At 42.0% G+C, this 21,477-nt stretch overlaps 1 protein-coding gene across 5 annotated transcripts in view; it reads right to left on the bottom strand.

Annotated features, from left to right (window-relative positions):
* LOC6586324 overlaps positions 1-21,477 on the bottom strand; it is a 157,869-nt gene that overhangs the window by 17,410 nt on the left and 118,982 nt on the right. For 4 of the 5 annotated variants that reach the window (XM_032733175.2, XM_032733176.2, XM_032733177.2 and 1 more), the window contains exons 4-10: positions 17,204-18,924; positions 16,281-16,502; positions 15,944-16,200; positions 15,365-15,880; positions 6,007-6,538; positions 5,428-5,940; positions 4,168-5,379 (exon numbers count right to left, since the gene is read on the bottom strand). In XM_032733175.2, the coding sequence (XP_032589066.1) occupies positions 4,168-5,379; positions 5,428-5,940; positions 6,007-6,538; positions 15,365-15,880; positions 15,944-16,200; positions 16,281-16,502; positions 17,204-18,908 (4,957 nt within the window). In that variant the 5' untranslated portion in view covers positions 18,909-18,924. The remainder of the gene's footprint in view (positions 1-4,167; positions 5,380-5,427; positions 5,941-6,006; positions 6,539-15,364; positions 15,881-15,943; positions 16,201-16,280; positions 16,503-17,203; positions 18,925-21,477) is intronic. The other variant, XM_032733179.2, reaches the window with a different exon arrangement.

Genomic DNA, 21,477 nt, shown 5'->3' with positions numbered 1-21,477 from the left:
TTGAATGCTTACCCTCAAAAAAAGTGAAAATTACAGGGTATTTTTCGATATGCCACGCCCCTAAAGAGGCATACAAATTATTTGTTTGAGGAATCGATAGAGGAGGCTACCAGTAACTCAACTATCAAAATTTGAAGCTTCTAGCTATTATACTTTAGGAGATATAAACTTTTTCGGTTTGCCACGCCTCCTGTGGGCGGACATATATCCGACAAAGCTTTTTGGTCTTGGGTGATCAGCCTGAGTATATATACAAAATTTGAGATCTCTGGCATCAATAGTATCCAAAATATAGCGGAATTCGAAAAATCACTATATCTTCAGGTCCGATTTGCCACGCCCCTAATGGGTGTAGACTTCTAATTTTGTCTTTAGACTTTATAGAATCAAAACATTAGCTGACATGCAAAATCTCAGCATTCTAAGTTTACAACTTTAGGAGATACAGTTTTATCCGATTTGCTACGCCCCCACTGGGCGGAGATATATTCGCCATAGCTTGTGATCTTGGGTGGTCGACGCGGACCTAAATACCAAATTTCAGCTTTCTAGCTCTTTAACTAATATGATTTCTGGTATATCGGAAAATGCATTTTCCGATTTGCCACGTCCCTAGTGGGCGGATCGGTAAAATTTTAACACTTTATAAATCGGAGATATACACGAGTATGTGTTCCAAATTTCAAGTCTCTAGCTTCAATAGCGTCGAAATAGATTGCGTTCATACGGACAGACGGACAGACGGACGGACAGCAAGACGGACATTGCACAAAACCAATATACTGATTCACTTTCGTGAATGAGTATAATTAGCCCATTGGCTTCAATGACCGCTTCCAACCCTCTACTCATGGAATTGATTAGTTTTTGGACATATTCCATCGGTGGGTTCTCCCATTCCTCTAATATACTGGCTTTCAAATAGCTTTTGTTTGTTGGACCTCTCTTAGCTGTCCTTTTTTTGAGATCAGCCCACAGATTCTCTATGGGATTAAGGTCGGGACTTTGTGCAGGAGTATCCAACACCTTTGCACAATTGTAGAGAAGCCAGCACCTGACTATGTTAGCTTTGTGTTTGGGGTCATTATCTTGGTAAAACCTAAATGTTGGTTTACCCTCCCTAAAAAATCCAAACTTGCGGGCACTGGACACTAGATTCGTGCGTAAAATCTCCAAATACTGTTTGGCATCCATTGTACTCTCGATAAAGCACAATTCTCCAACTCCTTTACTAGAAATACACCCCCAGACCATCACTGAAAGTTTTCCGAACTTAATAGTGGGAATTATATTTTTCCGTTCAAGGGCTTTCAACGGCTTTCGCCAAACACGGCTGGGTCCATCGTTGTAATACAACATCATCATCGTCTCGTCACAAAATATGGTTTCATCCCAATATGAATCCATATGTCCCACATGCATCATGGCGAATGTTAGACGTCTTTTCTCATGATCCGACGACAACAATTTTTTTTTCCGCGCAACTCGGGATGCAAACTCGTTCCTTTTTAGGGCTCTGCGGACGCTTTCGCGGGATATGTCAATACGACATTTTTCCTGCAGCTCCCTGGCAAGCGTTCTGGACGTGGGGTTATCATTAACTTTCCTGGCCAGAATACGCTCTGCCCTACCTGTTAACTCCCGAGGTCGTCCAGTTGAACGCTTTGGCTCCAGTGCTTCATTTTTCCTGCATTTTATTTTTTATAATCATTTCTGCGATCTCTGCCACTGATTATACCCTGAACCCATTGAAAATGGGAAATCAGGGTATAATGGTTTTGTTAAAAGTATGTAACAGGCAGAAGGAGGCGTGGCAGACCCCACAAAGTATATATATTCTTGATCAGGACGACGAGCTGAGTCGATTTGGCCCTGTCCGTCTGTCTGTCCGTCCGTCCGTCCGTCCATATGTCTGAACGCGTCGATCTCAGAAGATATAAGAGCTAGAGACTTGAAATTTTTTTCTAGGTCCGTGTATATCACGCGCACAACTTCCGATATTTTATTATCGATTAAAAAGCGTATCGAAAGCTAGTTATTTAATTATATCTCCTACACCTTTAGAGCTAGAACTTCCAAAATTTAATTGTATTTTATATAATTTCGATTATGTTGTAATTTACCCCCCACCCCTATATCCACCCCTCACCCTCACCTTTGAAAAGGCGTATTTAAAGTACTAGAGACTTGTGCTTTGGAATGTACATACATTTGAATATTATGATTATATTCTGAAAGTTTCATTGAGATTGTACGTCTAGAAATTAAATTATTCAACAAATAAATTCTTATATTGTTGCCCACACTGCAGCGCAGCCCAAGCGCAATAGCTGCTTAGTTAGCAGAGCGCGTTCTAATACGTTCGTGTGTATGTATGTGTGCCGAAAAGAAGTGCAGAGTGATTAGAATATCAGCATATAGGGTTCAGGGTATCTCCTAGTCGAGCAGTCTCGACTAGAGTCCTCTTACTTGTTATACCCTGAACCCATTGAAAATGGGAAATCAGGGTATAATGGTTTTGTTAAAAGTATGTAACAGGCAGAAGGAGGCGTGGCAGACCTCACAAACTATATATATTCTTGATCAGGGCGACGAGCTGAGTCGATTTGGCCCTGTCCGTCTGTCTGTCTGTCCGTCCGTATGTATGAACGCGTCGATCTCAGAAGAAATTTTTTTCCTAGGTCCGTGTATATCACGCGCATATCAAGTTTTTCTTTATATATCGATAATTACTCCCGATATTTTATTATCGATTAAAAACCTTATCGAAAGCTAGTTATTTAATTATATCTCCTACACTTTTGAAGCTAGAGCTTCCAAATTTTTAATGTAGACTTATATGTATTTTATATAATTTCGATTTTTGTTGTATTTTACCCCACACCTCACCCCCCCCCCACCCCTATATCCACCCCCTCACCATCACCTTTGTAAAAGGCGTATTTCAAGTACTAGAGATACGTGCTTTGGAATGTACATACATTTTTCCCATATGATTACGCTCTAAAAGTTTCATTAAGATTGTACGTCTAGAAATTAAATTATTCAACAAATAAATTCTTATAATGTTGCCCACACTACAGCGCAGCCCAAGCGCAGTCGCTGCTTACTGCGCAGTTAGCAGAGCGCGTTCTAATAAGTGCGTGTGTATGTATGTGTGTCGAAAAGATGTGCAGACTGATTAGAATATCAGATTAGAGGGTTCAGGGTATCTCCTAGTCGAGCAGTCTCGACTAGAGTCTTCTTACTTGTTTTCCTATGGAGTGGTTATAATAAACCAATTGAATCATGTCAAATAACAACCGCTTCCCTGGCATTCTTAATTTGTTTAAATGTTTTGAAGATTGAATCGATTCTTACAAAATATGACGAAATTGTTCAGAACATAGCATTAGCCACAGCTGTGCACATTGAAATCGCCGAAAACAACGGTAAATGCGAATTTAGCAGTAAGAAGAAATAAAGAATAGCATGTGTGCAAACACTTTCGTGTCAGTTGAATATGAATATCTTTTATGTTGTTATTGTTATTTAAGCCTATGTTAATAGTTTTTTAATTTTTTTAAAATTATTTTTGTAAGACAACAAATTGAAAAACATAATGTAATTTTTAAAAAATTTGAAATATCACAATTAGTAGTTTTTTTTTTTTTTTTTTTTTAATGTCAAAGAACAAAAATGTAATTTGTTTCTCATGTGAAAACACTTTTGTGTCAAAGTATCTCCTATTCGAGCAATCTCAACTAGATTACTCTTACTTGTTTTATTGTGTAGTACCAATGTAAGGTATATGTATGTATGATAAAGTATTTTGATGAAGTCGCTTAAACTTACTTTCTGATAATAGTTTTAGCCTCATAGATGTGTTTTCATAATTTTTGTCTAGCTATATAACCTGTACTACAGAAAGGGTATTAGAGCTTCGGCATGCCAAAGTTTTTATGTATGTATTTTGTAATAATTTTATGATATAGTTTTAGATTTTTGTTGTAGGCTGCGGCTGCTTTCTTCTCGCTAGTTGTAATATGTTTTGTACAGCATAGAGCAATGAAGAGCAGCATATGCATATGGATATTGATATTGACGTCTACATTAAGGTTGACTATATGAGCACTATGGCCACTAAAATTGCAACAATTGAACGATGGATAAACCCAAAGCATTTACCTTCTTTGCTCTTACTCTTTTTAACTTTTTTCTCGCCACTGTTGCTGCCCGCGCCGCTGCCGCTGCTGTTATTGCTGCCAATGGCAACGTTGTTGTTGTTATTATTATTATTGTTTGCGGAGCCGTTGATAGTGCTAGTGCCATTACTTATAACAGCATTGGCTACGCTGCTTGCAACACCCACAATTCCCGCGCCATTTATGCCCTCACTTTCCGTATCTGCCTTGGCAATACCCGTAGCCGACCGCTCCAAGTCTCCGCCATTGTTGGAACTACCATGAGACGGTAATACGCCAGTAGCCACCACAGCAGAGACGATTGCATCAGCAGCTATTGTGGTTGTCATGCCGCATATATCGTGCCCAGCACCGGATACATTTATAGGTGATTTATGGCTGTGCTCTGAGGAGCTGCGTGAATCGCTGCGCTGCGCGGCTCCTGCGCTAACAGCGACGCCAATTCCGACACCGATGCCACCACTGACCAGATCGAGCAGCTTGCTAGCCCCCGATCCGCTTAGGCTCGCCGAGCTCTTTGGTGGAACCGGCGGCGCCAGTTCGGGAGTAGAGCTGAGCAATGCATTGTATCCGTTACGCGTCTTAGAGCTGGGCATCTGCTGTTGTTTGGGTGATATTTTGGATAGCAGAGAGCTGCGCGGCTTGCGATCCCAGCTCTTGTTCTCGTCGTAGTAGCCTTGATCGTCCAGGCGCTGATGACCCAGTAGGCGATCTGTTTCCAGATCCGTGTCCACATCTTCTTCATCAACGCTGTGATTCTTTGAGTGGTTGTCGGAGCTCGATTCGAGCGGTGCCTTACCATCATTTCCTTCCAGATGCCGTGACAGCCATACGGGCGAGCTCATTACAGGCGATGGCGAGCGTTGCACAGGCATGTTGCTCCGCTCTGGTATGGGTGGTGGCGCAGGTGCCCCAGCCCCACCCTCGCCACCACTACTAGTTCCAGCACCGCCCACGCCGTTGTTGCTGCAATTGCTGCCAGCGCTACGCGGCTTAGCAGTACTGCTACCAACGCCTATGCAGGCAGTTGGGGAGCTACGTTGCAACGTCGACCCGATGGCCTTGCTGCCCTGCCCGGCAGCCTGCTGCAGATCAACATCGGTGTTGCAGTTTGGCTTGCGATGCGGCGCTGGCGCCGGTGGCGGGGGCGTCATCTGCACCATGTCCGGACGGTGGAAAACATCTGTGAAGCATTCTTTAAGTATTTTTTAGTAAATAGACTAATATCTTACTATCTACTTACTGATAGAGTAGAGGGAGTCCAACTCTGGATCTATGCTCTTAAACACTTTGCTATTGCTATTGTTGCTGGGGCTCTGGCCGAGCAGTTCTCGTTGATGTGACAGATGTGATGGTTGCTGCTGGTATTGCTTGACGTGTCCGTTACTGGGACTCGTGTGACTGAGCTGATGGCCGACCCCAATGCTGTCTATGGAGACGGTTAGGTTGTGCATGCTGTTTAGGCTGTTGTTAGTTGAGATCCGTTGCATGTCCATTAGCATGGAAATGCCGCCGCCAATGCTGGTGCTTGTGCTGAGATTGCCTTGATTTTGACCCTGACTCTGACTTAGTCCTTGTATATGGCTCGGATTTGCTTGGACACCCAGTTGTATTTGGTTCTTGTTATTATTGTTCTCTGTGTCACTGGTGTGTCCCGAAGAGAGGCCATCCTCCAAAACGGGCATGGCCGAGGCATAGTACTTGGCATAGTTTGAACAGGATGTAGACAAACCGCCATTCATCTCGCCTGAGAGGCCTGTGATACAGATTGGAAAATAAATGCTAAAGAACTTGTAGGATAGATCATTAGCAAGATACTCACTGTCAAGGTCGCCGCAGTTAGAGTCATAGTCGGTGGTCTCCGGCGAGTAGCGATAGTTATGTGTGCCTGTCAGGCCAACACTCACGCACTGGCCCCCGCTTTGGCCCAAGCCGCTGCCACTACCGGTGCTCAGTAGCTGGTTGTGATTTAGCCCATCCTGTTCGCCTTCTCGCTCGCCGCTGCTGCGACTTGCCGTTTCGAGGAAAAAGTCAAAGTCCCGCATTAGTGGACTGCCGCTGTAATGTCGTGGTATCTGAGCTGGCCGTGACTGCAGCTGCGCCTGTAACTGCGACTGCAACTGCAACTGCGGCTGTGTAGATGTGCCAACATGGCGATCGGATGTGAGCGGCTGTTGCATCAATTGTAGTTGTTGCTGTTGATGTTGCTGCTGCTGTTGCTGGCGATAATCCTGCTCGATATGATCATCCTCATCCTCGACCTCCTCGTTTACATCATCTTCCTCGTCTTCGTCTTCATCCAGATTCTCCTCTTCGTCACGTTCAAAGTTTCTGTGAAACTCGTACTGTATATCCTGCATAAATACAAATTTAATGTATAATTATACTATGATTTTGGTCAGATACTATATACATATGTATGGATACTACAGATCTGCATGAATGTATTCATCAGTGTTGCCAAATCAGCTTTTTTCCCGTCAAATATGGCTTTTTTGAAAAGCCGATTGCGGGAAGAATTCCAAAACAGCGGGCAGCGAGAATTTTCTTTATTTTTATACTCATTCACGAAAGTGAATCAGTATATTGGTTTTGTGCAATGTCCGTCTTGCTGTCCGTCCGTCTGTCCGTCTGTCCGTCCGTCCGTCTGTCCGTCTGTCCGTCCGTCCGTCTGTCCGTCTGTCCGTCTGTCCGTATGAACGCAATCTATTTCGGCGCTATTGAAGCTAGAGACTTGAAATTTGGAACACATACTCGTGTATATCTCCGATTTATAAAGTGTTAAAATTTTTCCCAATCCGCCCTCTAGGGGCGTGGCAAATCGGAAAATGCATTTTCCGATATACCAGAAATCATGTTAGTTAAAGAGCTAGAAAGCTGAAATTTGGTATGTAGGTCCGCGTTGACCACCCAAGATCACGAGCTATGGCGGATATATCTACGCCCATTGGGGGCGTGGCAAATCGGATAAAACTGTATCTCCTAAAGTTGTAAACCTAGAATGCTGAAATTTTGCACGTCAGCTAATGATATGACTCTATAAAGTCTAAAGATAAAATTATAAGTCTATGCCCATTGGGGGCGTGGCAAATCGGACCTGAAGATATAGTGATTTTTTAAATTCTCCTATATTTTGGACACTGCTGATGGCAGAGACCTCAAATTTTGTATATATACTCGGACTGATCACCCTCGACCAAAAAGTTTTGTCGGATATATGTCCGCCCACAGGGGGGCGTGGCAAACCACAAAAGTTTATATCTCCTAAAGTATAATAGCTAGAAGCTTTAAATTTGGATAGTTGAGTTACTGGTAGCCTCCTCTATCGATTCCCCAAAAATAATTTTTACGCCTCTTTAGGGGCGTGGCATATCGAAAAATACCCTGTAATTTTCACATTTTTTGAGGTTAAGCATTCAAACTTTGCAGTTAGGGTACCGTTATCTCTTTCTAAAAACTGACCAAAAATGAGGTGTCTACGCTCAGTTGGGGCGTGGCAAATCGGAAAAACCTGTATATTCTACAGTATTAGAGCGAAACTTAACTACTAAATTGTTGATGGGATGTGAATGAGTATTCCGCAGTCGGTAACGCCCGACTGCAACGTTCTTACTTGTTTAAAGATTAATTTGCTTTATTTTCGCTTTTTTTTTTATTTATTGAAATTTTCGTATTTTGTAGGGATAATTCGTATGAAGAATGAAGTTTCCTTCATTGTAGTTGAATTAAAACAAAATAGTTCAGTAATTCAATTTTCAATGGACGAACCAAGCGGTAATAATATGGAACTAACTAAACTAGGGTATGATTTATATTTAATTCAGAGCAACTTATTGTGAACAACAATATCGAACTTGTTCATTCTATGTAAATGAAACAGAGCTTATAAAGCAATTTAAAAATGTATGCAACTCTTTTGCACGCTATCAAAGAACTTATGTGTTAAAGGTTGCCGACAAATTTTCAAATAGTGCAAAATGTTGATTCATTTTTATGCATACATATGTATATATATTTGGAGAACATTGAAAGTATTGAGCACCAATATAAGAACATTCACCCAATTCAGTAGGAAACTACGCCACAAAGTTTTGGGTTGAGAGGCATGTTTCTAAGGATTCGATAGGAAATAAGAAATTTAGGAACTTGGCCCTTTTTGCATTGCTTTCTTTGCCAATGCGCAAGTGGGTTACATTTTTCGTCAGATGCTTTGCTGAGATGCTTAACTCAATTTCAAGTGTCAGGTAAAACATATATAATATTATAAAACTTCACAGATACGACTTGCGGTGGTTGAAGAAATGATGCCATGATTCTAAGTTGTTAAAAATATATTTAAAGATGTACAGATAAATTTAATATTTTGCACATCGTACACTGAACAAATTGATAACATTATACCACCTAATGCTATGAAAATGTTAATATACCATATAGTGCAGAATTCGATGTTCTGAATTTTTGGTATGGAGATGTATTGGGGTCACTAATTGTGGTAATGTTGTGCTTTTCTCAGGGATGATGAAGTTTATTAAATTATAACACGATTAGTATTATCTCCATTATTGTATTTGATTAAGCTCATAGGATATTTATTATGTTAAGATACATATATGAACGTGTAATGAGACGCGCTAAAGCTTAAGAGTAAGATCACAATCACTAACCAGGGTTAGTGTCACAATTCTTATTAACTAATGATGGTAAATTGAGTAATTGTTTATTATCGATAGTATCGATTAAGAATAAGCGTGGTGCCAGTTCGCCACAGTATTCCCTCCTAGACTTCAAGTTGTGAAGCGAACGAGATATCTAATTGTGCGGCGAGGTCTTCCAGTTGGTTGATTTGTAATCTGTTGGGGGAACTGGCAGTGGTGAAGGTGATGATGCTGGCTTAACTGCGGTGGCAGGTGTGAATCCTTCTGATTTGATGTAGGCAGGCTTGAGGCGATCAATTGAAATCTTAATGTCTCGTCCCTTGATAATAATGTTGAAGAACTTTGGCTGGTTGCTTTTTACTTCAAAAGGGCCATCGTATGGTGGTTACAATAACTCGCGTACTGTGTCTGTACGTAGAAAAACGTGTGTCGATTCTGCTCAATCCTTGAAAAAGAATGGCTTAGAAGTGTCATGGTTGGCAGCTGGACCTGGACGCAGATCAGTCATAATCCTTGTTAGCTCTTGCGCGAAATCTGTTTGTGGTTGAAAATGTCTATTTGTGTGGAAAATTTCTCCTGGCAGGCCTAGCGTTGTGCCATAGACAAGTTGTGAGGCTGATGTTTGAATATCGGGCTTGTGTGCTGATCGTAGTCCTAACAATATGATTGGCAACTTGTTGGGCCACCCGCTAGTGCTGCTGCAACTGTTTCTGCTTGTATATCTTTAAAAGAAACAGCTTCTGGCCACTTGGTGTAGCGATCGATGATTTTGCGGCTGTATTATCCTGATTGGGGCAGAGGTCTAATCAGATCAAAGTTAATGTGCTTGAATCGTTGAGATATGAGTGCGTAATGTTGAAGTGGTGAGTGAACATGACGTCTAACTTTTGAGCTTTGGCATGGTATGCAATGTTTAACGAAATTTTTTATATCGGTGTGCATGGAGGGCCAAACAAAACGTTGCTTAATAATGTGAAGTGTTGATCGAACGCCTCCATGAGCAATGTTGTGCATTTTGCTGAAAATATTATTTCTCAATGGCTGAGGAATAAATGGACGTATAGTGGCAGTGGAGAAATCACATATGATCGGAGTTGAAGAGTGAGGTAAGCTATTGACTTTAGTTGTAAAGTTGTAGTCTTGTCTTTGAGAATCGTCTTCAGTTCAGAACAGTTGATTTGAGCTTGAGCGATTTTATTGTAGTCAATAATATTTGAATCTACTGTCGATATGCGAGATAATGTATCTGCTGTAGTATTTTCAATACCAGCTATGTGTTGAATTGATGTTGTAAATTGACTTATGAAATCCAATTGTCGAAGTTGACGAGGCGAAGCTTTTTCAGGCTTTTGCGTAAAAGCGAAAACTAATGGCTTGTGATCTGTGCGCACATCGAATATTCGTCCTTCTAACATGTAGCGAAAGTGTTTCATGCTGAGGTAGATAGCTAGTAATTCACGGTCATACGTGCTGTATTTGCGTTGTGCGTCTGAGAGTTTAACGCCGATGAATCCTAATGGCTGGCGTTCTTCGTTGATAATTTGATGAATTCCAGCGCCAACTGCTGTGTCGCTTGCGTCCGTGCTGAGTGAAAGACTAGCGTCAGGTGATGGATGAACCAGTAAAGCTGCAGCGGCTAATGGCTGTTTGTATTCCTCAAAGTGTTTGATGGTCCAGGTCCAGGATATGGGTGAAGAATCGTTCTTCTTGTTTTCCGGGATATGCTGTACCAGTGGCGTTTGATGTGTGATGGCTTTTGGCAAGAATCTTCTGTAGAAATTGATCATTGCCAGAATGCGGAAAATCGATTATCGTTTTGACTTTGTCTGGCAGAGGTGTAATGCCATTGGCGTCAACGTTATGTCCCAGAAATTTGATTGAAGCTTGACCAAAACTACATTTACCAGGATTAATTGTGAGGTGATAGCGTCGAAGTCGTTCGAAAACCTGTTTTAATCCATGTGGGCAGCGTTACATAATCCAAACGTCATATATGTGAATTTGAATAAGCCGAAAGGTGTTGTTATAGCTGTCTTAGGGATATCGCCTGGTTCTATTGGAATTTTATGAAAGGCACGGTTGAGATCGATTTTTGACAATATTTTCTTGCCATAAAAAATATAGGTGCAGTCCTGTATATGAGGTAACGGGTATCGATCAGGAACTGTCTGTGAGTTTAAAGCTCTGTAATCGCCACATGGTTGCTAATCACCTGAGGGTTTGCGTACCATGTGTAAGGGAGATGCATTTGAGCTTTTTGATGGTCGGCAAACGCTGATTTTTAGCAAATATTCGAATTCAGCTTTTGCTGCTTTGAATTTGTCTGGAGTTCGTCGACGTAGCTTTGGAAAAGTGGGAGGCCCTTTGGTGTCAATGCAGTGAGTGACATCCGATGTTGTCGGCTTGGGTGCTGCAGAGTTGAGCTGAGTGATGTCCTTGAATTCTTTCAATAGCTTGGCGAACTGGCAGGATGTGTCAAACGTTTTGACGGTGGTTAGCGATTGTAGACTGCAGATGCCACTACGTGCAAGTAGTGTTTGCGCGTCGATTAATTTTCCTCGCTTAATGTCGACGAGCAAGTTGAAGTGCTGTATGAAGTCTGATCATAGGATTGATATTGTAGTGTCTGCTATGGTGAAGTTCCACGTGAAGGGACGACGCAAGCCAAGGTCGAGTGTAAGGCGAGTCGTGCCGTACGTAGTTATTGTAGATCCGTTGGCTGCAAAAAAATTGATTCTCCTTGCAGATATTTAAGCATCGACTTATTGTTGAGGTAGGTATTACAGAAATGTCTGCACCGGTGTCTATGAAGAACTTTAGCATCTGGAATAAACAAGCGATTAGAAGTGGAAATACTATGTACTTCAACCTTCAGTTTTGGGCTATTTTGAAAGGCATGTTGGGGTTGTCCATCGACGCTGCCTTTTGAAACCTCGATGGTGGTGATTAGTTTTTTGTCCCGCTGTTGTTTGATTTGAAGTTGCATGGAACTTGACAATGCTGAGCGCAGCTGCCGTACTTGCTATGGTACCAGCAATATTGGTTTGCGTTGTTCGGTTGCGGAGTATTACTTCGATTGCTTGATGATCGACCACGGCTGCGAGATCGACGATTGTTGTTATTGTTGGCTAGACTTTGTGAAAGTTTCTTGCTTATCTCCTGAAGACACCTTTCTTGATCGTCTATGCGTTTTTCTAATCGACTCATGCGAGTCCCTAATGACGTATCCTCGGAATTGATGCATGTTACCACTTGTATGTGGTCGCCTGAGTAATTGAGTGAATCAATATCAGCTGTGGTTGCAAGTTGACTGAGTGGGGTGTTTGGTGCACTTTCAAGAATGCCTATCGTTGGAACAGCTCGAGCTGCAGGTGATTCAACAACGACGGACAACAGATTCGTCATTAGTGGCATTTGTTTGCTATAGTTAACTTAACAGATGGCTAGGGCGTCCATCGCCGAGTTGAATACCAGTTGCGAGCTTATCGAGACGTACCATTTCAGATTCTGCGAATTTGGCGAGAATCGATTGCTTCAGTGTGGTGTATGGATTTGAAGTTGCCTCGCTCACTACCAGATCATGCACTTACAACGGCAGTGTACTTCTTGTGTTTTTTACGCATGCCAATGCCCTGCAGCGCAAACCAGCCCTCGAGTTTGATGAAAAACATTTCGATAGATGCTATTGAGTTTAGTTGAGGGAATGGCAATTTGCTTAAAATGGCATTCATGTTAGAATCTAGTATCTCTAGTATCTCTGTGCTTATCCCTGCTTTGGTTGAATTTTCTTCGTCGGCCATCTTCTTGCGTAGTTGATTATGTGCGTTTCGTTATGAAATAGCGCGTCTTGGCTATGTGTGTGTAAATGTCGAGACAGTTGTGTCGAATTGTGAAATTGTTGCACTTCTTTGTTGGTAGAAACTTGTTTGAGATCACTCGTAGATTTTAACTGCGCGTGTTTGAAATAGGGGTCACCATTGGAGATGTATTGGGGTCACTAATTGTGGTAATGTTGTGCTGTTCTCAGGGATGATGAAGTTTATTATTAAATTATAACACGATTAGTATTATCTCCATTATTTTATTTTATTAAGCTTAGAGGATATTTTTTATGTACACTGCGCGTCATCAGGTTAGCACCCCCCCCTTACATTTATTATACCCTGAACCCATTTTCAATGGGAAATCAGGGTATAATGGTTTTGTTGAAATGTTTGTAACAGGTAGAAGGAGACTTGGCAGACCCCACAAAGTATATATGTATATTCTTGATCAGGGCGAAGAGCTGAGTCGATTTGGCCCTGTCCGTCTGTCCGTATGTTTGAACGCGTCGATTTCAGAAGATATAAGAGCTAGAGACTTCAATTTTTTTTTTTTAAATGACCTTATATACAGCGCAGATGCTTTTTTTTAAAATTGCTTTTAAAATTCGATAAAACATCCCGTTATGTTTTTATCGAATAAAAACATTCAAGTTCAAGTCGGATGCCGCTATAGCTAATTGTGAATGATTTTTCATTTTTTTAAATTTCTTAAATATTCAATATAATATGTAGATCATATGCTGAAAGTTTCATTAAAGTCCATTAAGTCAAAAATTAATTAAAAATCATCAAATATTTGGCCAATTAACAAACGCACGTGCAGCAGCTACAACAGCATCGTATACGTGTGCACACATCCATTCAAACTTCTTCTGGAACATTCTTTGAATCACATCAGCTGTTAGTTTGGTTTAGTTTTGATAGATGGCGCTGCAGCAGTGATTCTATTTGAGTTTTGCCAGTGCAGCTTCCAAAAGTGAGGTGGCGTAGTGTGTTAACGGCATAACGCTCGACCGAGAAGTCGCGGTTCGAATCCCGAATTGCGGCATCTATATGCGTCAGCCATCTATTTATGTATTTGTACACATAAATAGGCTTAATAAGCATTGATAACACGGAAGGAAAAATTTTCATAAAATTAATAAAATATAAAAAAACTAAAATAACAAAAAAAATTTGCAATTTTAAAAAACGAGTTTTCCGCGGTATTTGAACTCGCACCCAAGCCGAATAGCATGTTCATGTCGAAATATCTAAAATAAAGATCGCCGGCGCTTCTGCCTACAGCACCACTGCGTCGTTTCGGGTAATACTAGGTAAAACAAAATCACATTATTGTAATGACGCCACATAGCAAAGAAAAGCCAGTGTAGCGGCTGGAAATTCAAAAACAATGCAAAGACAAATCAATCGCAACGATATTCTTAGAATATGCTAGAGTACGCATTAATGTGTACATACATACACACATACAAATGAGCGCGTGTATAAGACTGGAATGCTTGATGCTATGCGTGCAGACTTACATATATACATATGTATGTATTTGCGTATATGTATTTGAGGGCTATTTAAAAAGAAACAAATTTAAATTTATAAAATTATTCGACTATGAAAAAGAAAAGTATTAAGTGTCATTAGCAATTTTGAATTTGAGTTAGCAATTTTTATACCCTGAACCCATTGAAAATGGGAAATCAGGTTATAATGGTTTCAATCAAAGTATGTAACAGGCAGAAGTAGGCGTGGCAGACCCCACAAAGTATATATGTATGTATGTATATACTTGAACAGGGCGACGAGCTGAGTCGATATAGCCCTGTCCGCCTGTCTGTCTGTCCGTCCGTATGTATGAACGCATCATTCTCAGAAGATATAAAAGCTAGAGACATGAATTTTCCTAGGTCCGTGTATATCACTCGCATATCGAGTTTTCTTCCAAAATTAATAACTACTCTTTTTTTTTTTTTATCGATTTAAAACCTTATCGAAAACTAGTTATTAATTTATATATCCTACATCTTTAGAGCTACAGACTCCAAACTTTAAGTGTATACTTATATGTATTTTATTAAATTTCGATTTTTGTTGTAATTCAACCCCCATCCCTATATCCACCCTCTCACCAACAAATTTGTAAAAGGCGTATTTCAAATACTAGAGACTTGTGCATTGCATGCACGCATTTCAATTAAAGTTTCATGGAGATAGTCCATCAACAAGAAAAGCTATTCAACAATTAAGTTCCCATAATAATGCCCACACTGCAGTCCAAGCATGTTTATGCGTACATGCCTATGTGTGGCTGTGTGTGTGTTTCTCGTGTAAGCAGAAAGACGCGAATAATTATAGACAAATCAATTCTTAGAAGGGTTCAGGGGATTTCGTAGTCGAAATCCGCGCTCTATATACGGACATTTAAAAAAAATTCTAGTCTTTAGTCTGTATATCTTCTGAGATCGAAGCATGCATACATACGGTCGGACGGACGGACATCGCCCTGATCAAGAGTATATACATACATATAATTTATGGGGTCTGCCACGCCTGCCACAGAGATAGTCGTTCCATATAAGGAGCAGAGCTCGCTTTACAGAGTGTGTATGTGTATGTGTGCATAGAAGAGGCGTAAAGTTATTTGAATATCAGCTCAGCTCGACTAGAGCACTCTAACTTAATAACTTTCTTGTATACGTACAATGCTGTCCACATCGCTGCCATTCTCCAATATGGGCTGTTCGTCGTTCGACGGACACTTGAAGAACTCTTCTAGTACTTTGCGCGTCTCAGAAAATTCGTAGAGGTAATCAAATGTTGATGATTTGGTATGCAGACTTAATGGACCTGGTGTTGTACCGATGGCCGAAGAGTTGCTGGCGATTGCTGTTGCTGTGGTTGCCGCCAATGTTGCTGTTGCTGTTGCTGTGGCTGTGGCTGTTACCGTGGTTGGTGTTGCTGCTGCAAGTGGCGGTGAAGTGGCCGCACAGTTCGTTAACTCGTTGGCCGTGGCCGTAATGAGTGCCTCTGGCGTGGTTAAGTCGGATATGGTGCCAATTTCAGAGACATCATTGCTTGTATCTTCGGCATTGTTGTCACTGCATGCTGCCTTGTAGTTGTTGTTGTTATTGCTATGATTGCTACCATAGTTATAATACTGTTTCTGCTGCTGTGTGGGGGAACTGCTGCGCAGCTCACGCGGTGGCGATATTATGCGCTGCAAAAATATATGCAATAATATATGAACACTGAAGGGGCTTTTGAAAATTACAAACTTTACCTGTGGAAAGCCGGGGCGAATTGGATTTGCCTGTGACTGTTGCGACGGCTGGCATTGGGCAAACGCAGCAAGTGCTGCATGAGCCGCGGTCCTCTGCAATGAGTTGGCCATAATTGTTTTGCTACTGATGGTTTGCAGAGCTGCCATTGTTGGCGTAGCTGCAGTTGCTTTTATTGTGTCAACTGCTGGCTCAGGCTCGTCTGCAGCGGGACTGTTACTGGTCGCAATGCCAATGCGTCTGGGGGAGCCCTCGTATTCTGGACATTGTGAGACCAATTGATTACACGATTTAATATATACATATATGTATATATGGGTGCATGGTTGGCCTACTCACCTATGATGCCATGACGCGACTCCACGGCCATTGTGTAGTTACTTTCCAGCTGCCAGCCATCTCGATAGGCTGCGTCATCATCGACCATGCGTCGCGTAGGGGGCTCAAGCATGACATGAGCGCGACCTTGGCTGCCTGGATGTGTTTTGTTAGCGGTTTGCTGTTTGCTGCTTTTGATCTGCTCCGGAGGCAGGGCATTTGATTCGGTCGTTACGCGTAGATCTGTTAAAAAAACATGAGAATGAGTGGCGAAAGGATAATATTGGAGTTAATATTGAATTCAGTTTTGTAGACATCTCGGAACTAACTTTGGACCTCATAAACATTTTGGGCAGGCCCTTCAATCTGTTGGCGGTATTGCTTCAATTTAATGAATTCGTGGTCATCCTCATAAATGCAAGCTAATAGACGGGTAGGGCTTAAATGCATAAGGGCAGTTAACTCCAACTCAAACATTTTTGCAGTCCCAAACCAAGCAACTGAAGCCTAACATTATTTATATATATAAAAGAGAGTTGTGTAAAAGTGTCTTAGCACTTATAACTCGAGATCTGCTGGACCAATTTTCATGGTTTTTGATTTGTTGGATTTGTCTCCGCCACGAGGCGGATCAGTAGATCTTTAAAATACTGAAAAAATTTGACGAATACTTGAAAAACGCGGTTTTTTCCCTAAAGATTCAAATTTCCATTTATACTCAGTAGCCTTGACAACAGTGAATTTTGTAACAAACTCTACTTTGTTTTATATATATAGAGACTGTTAGGCGGTACGAAGTTCGCCGGGACAACTAGTTAGTATATAAATTCCCCAAAGGGGACGAGAAACTGAGGAAATTTACTCAGGGTTAGACCCAAGTTCATTAAGTATATTCTTATTAGGGATCAGAAACGAAAGTTATTTAGATGCTGTCAGATACTTACGCTGCCAACTCTCTGAGGTATCGGCTTCTCCATAGCTGCTGACAGCTGACTCATTGACAGTGCTATTGATCAATCGATCGTCGTTATTGACGTGCCGTTTGCACTGCTGCTGTTCATGTTTTTGGGCTGAAGCAAGGTGGCTCAAGTGATTATCGCGTGTTGTATGCGCATCTTGCAGCTGAAGATGCTGCTGCTGTTGTTCCAGCAGCGATTGCTCACGCTCTCGTTCTTGTTCTCTTTCGCGTTCACGCAACCTTTGTTTACGCTGCTCACGTGGCTCCCAATCGGTTGGATGCTCATCCAGGGACGATTTGCTGCCATACAGATAGTGGCTAGCCAATGGAGTTAGCCCCTCGGCGCACGGATTGCTGCCGCTAAGCGTCGGTTGATGTTGCGTGCCAAAATCAACAGCTGACAAGTTGTGAGTAACGGGACTGCGACCCGCGCGCAATACGTGTGGCGCTTTAAGATTCTGCGATTGCGATTGCGACAGCGCTTGGGTTTGCGTTTGCCTCTGTCCGATGCTGTATAATTGTGGCGCGAGTTGCTCCCTTTGCTGATGATAGGGTCGTCGTGCCGACGTGTGTTGCGGTAGCTGCTGCTGTTCTTGCTGCTGCTTCTGTTGAAGCTCATCATGATACTCCGTAGGTGAGTGCAACAACGAGCTAGCATATGTTGTGGGCGACTCCCAGTAGTGCTCCTTAATAAATGGATTATGACTGTTCGATGCAGTTTCGTTTCCGATGTTGTTGTTGCTGATGCCGTTAAGCAGCGCATGATGTTGGTGTTGCCTGTTGATTGATATAGCGCTATTCCGTTTTCGCGGCATATCTGTATAGCTGTGGCTACGCCTGGTATCGCCCGTGTGATAGTAGAAGGAAGCAGGATAGGCCGTCTGTGGCACCGACTCTTCAATAAGCGGTTTCTGCTGTGGCGGTTGGTGTAAGCCTTCGTCCTCTGTTAAGAGAATACCGTCGACGTCCGTATCGCCCCCGTTCGATGTAACAGTTGGCGGTGTTGGTGGTGTCAATGGTGCGCACAAAAATGGATTTGTCGAAATGCGCGGCGTGACCGAAGACAGCGATTCCGAAGAGTGGGACGAAGCTGAATGCGGTGGAGGAGACTGCGTTATTATGTTCACACTTTTATAGTAGCTAAGCGTGTTGATGGATGTAACAACGGGTGAGCTGCTTCCAGTTATCTCTGCAGTCGCTGCTGCTACTGTTGTGTTGTTCGCACTGTTTAAATTTACATCAACACTGTCTTCATGTTGCTGTCGATTGCCACTGCTCGACAGCTGTTGCTGCTGTTGTTGTTTGGGTCGGCACTTGGGAAATAGCAAATTTATTTGATCGTCCAGCGGTGGCGAAGGCGAGAGCAGCGCCTGTGATAAATTCAATGGCTGCTGTGGTTGATAGCCGCAATTGCTGTTGGAGGTGTTGCTGCTGTCACAGTCGTTCTCCAATCCGTTGTGCGCGTAATAATTGCGTTGCTGAGTGCCAGCTGCGACTGTAGATGATGCTCCTGTTGTTGCTGGGGCTTGCAGGCGCTGGTAGCTGCTATAGCTGCTACCGTTACTGCTGTGATGAGGCGGTTGCTGTTGATGCTGCTGTGGCTGCTGGTGCTGCTGATGATGATGATGGTGATGATGATTAGTGCTACTAGTTGTTTGTCCAGCCAATGTTGTCAATGCTGTGCTGACCATTATTGTTGCCAAAAAACTGAAATTAGAGAGACGAAAATCATTGATAAGTTTATCAGCTTTATTATTGTGCATATGTTGATCAAAATGCTCGTGAAGCAGGTGGTGAAAATACTACGGTAAGCCACCAACGTCCTCCTTCGTCGCTTTGTTTATACGCTCCACACCCAGCTGGCAGTTGTTTTAATAAACACAGGCACACTGTGAGCCTTTGTCATGCCCAAGTAGCAAAAGGCGTGCTCTGCCGCGACTCTGTTGCTGCTGTATTTGATTTTATACCCTGAACCCATTTTCAATGGGAAATCAGGGTATAATGGTTTTGCTGAAATGTATGTAATATCCGCTAATATGCGCCTAGCGAAAACATTGTATCCTGATTTTTATACCCTGAACCCATTTTCAATGGTAAATCAGGGTATAATGGTTTTGTTGAAATGTATGTAACAGGCAGAAGGAGGCGTGGCAGACCCCATAAAGTATATATATTCTTGATCAGGGTGACGAGCTGAGTCGATTTGGCCCTGTCTGTCTGTCTGTCCGTCCGTCCCTCCGTCTGTCCGTATGTTTGAGCGCGTCGATTTCCGAAGATATAAGAGCTAGAGACTTTAATTTTTTTTATAATGTCCGTAATTACAGCGCGGATATCAAGTTTAATCGATAGCTCATCCCGATCTTTTTTATCGACAAAAAACCTTATCGAAAACCAGTTATAAAATAATATCTCCTACACCTTTATTGCTGGAGTCTCCAAATTTTTTATGTATGCTTATATGTAATTTATACAATTTCGGTTTTTGTTAAAATTTACCCTCCACCCCTATATTCACCCCCTCACCATCACTTTTGTAAAAGGCGTATTTCAAATACTAGAGACTTGTGCTTTGGCAAATACATGCATATCTATGTTATGATCATAATCTGATCTAATCATAAAGATCGTATGTCCACAAAAAAAGTTATTAAACAATTAAATTCTCATAGTAAGCGCACATTGCCGCCCATGCGTGTGTGTGTGTGTGTGTGTGTGTGGATATGCCTGTGTGTGCGTGCGTGTGTGTGTGTGTGTATGTATGCCTGTGTGTGCGTGTGTGTGTGTGTGTGTGTGTGTTTCTTGTGTAAGCTGAAAGGCGCGAAAAATTATTGAAATAGCTATTACTCCAAGGGTTCAGGGGATCTCGTAGTCGAGCAGTCTCCACTAGAGCTTTCTTACTTGTTAGAAAAGTATTTTCAATCAAAAAGTTTACTTTTTCATACAAAAATATGTAATTTTTGACTAAAATCACATTTTTGTTTGTTTGAGGTAATACTGTGAAGCCACCTATTCACACATCACCTTATGCTTTAGCTCAGCTCAAGCTTGAAATATTCTCTGTCGAATGCTTTTTAAATTTTCGAAATACCTTGCTTGGTTCAAAAGTTATGATTTTTACAACGCAAAATGAGTAAAGGTCCCACTGTGCGACGGATTAATGTACAATAGATGCGAGATGCCAAACGTTGTAAGGCAGTGCCAGGCTTCGTCTCGCTGTGAACATTCCAAATTGTCAATGTAGTGGCAGATAGATGGCTTACAGTGCTCCAACATAGAATGGTTAGAGCCTGAAGGTCTGGTACAGAAATGAGCATACAGAGCGCATAAATGTCAGGCAATGAAAATGTTGTTTGTGTTAGAGCTGTTAACAAAATGTCCTATGCTTGATGTCATACATTGTTAGCTGTTATGTAGATTTTTGGAATACTTTCGTACCCATGGCAGCTTTCCATTTCAACATGTTTCCCAATGCTAAACGAAGCGTGCAGCGCACACGAACGCGTCCCGTTCACAGACCGACCTTTGCGGCTCCAACTCCTTCCGTTGGCTTACTGCTGTTGTGTGTGGCATTCCAGAAATGAAAACATATCTTCCCACAACAACAGCGGTGACGGTAATGATACGGCTTAGTTGAAGCGGGCTCACATATATATATATATAAACCGGTAAGCCCAATGTTGCCTTTTGGGTATTTTGTAGTTGCTCTACCCCACTTCTTCCCCCGGCTAGCCCCTCGCTTCCCCGCTTTTTTCATTGTTAATCCTTTTTGAAATTTTTAGTTTGATTGTTGGGAAAATATTTTAAGTTGCAGACGCAAACACCGTACGACACAGTACTATGATGCAAGAGACTCGGAAATGGAACCCAAGCGGGTCGTAAGCTACAAGGGAAAAGGGGAGTAGCAGGAGACGCAAGCTTGAAGCTGTCAGCAAAATGTACGGATGAGTGACTGGATTCTTAATCATAAATATGTGACACAAATTTTAAGCCAAGCAATATCCGCTAATATGCGCCTAGCGAAAACATTGTATCCTGATTTTTATACCCTGAACCCATTGAAAATGGGAAATAAGGGTATAATGGTTTTGTGAAAAAGTATGTAACGGGCAGAAGGAGGCGTGGCAGACCCCTCAAAGTATATATATTCTTGATCAGCGCGATGAGCTGAGTCGATATAGCCCTGTCCGTCTGTCCGTCCGTCCGTCCGTCCGTCCGTATGAGTGCGTCGATCTCAGAAGTTATAAGAGCTAGAGAGCTGAA

This window comes from Drosophila mojavensis, unplaced genomic scaffold, assembly GCF_018153725.1.
Source record: "Drosophila mojavensis isolate 15081-1352.22 unplaced genomic scaffold, ASM1815372v1 contig_136, whole genome shotgun sequence".
Classification (NCBI taxonomy): Eukaryota; Metazoa; Arthropoda; class Insecta; order Diptera; family Drosophilidae; genus Drosophila; species Drosophila mojavensis.
The sequence above is the reverse complement of the archived record's forward strand: the minus strand, read 5'-3'. Positions and strand labels throughout refer to the sequence as shown.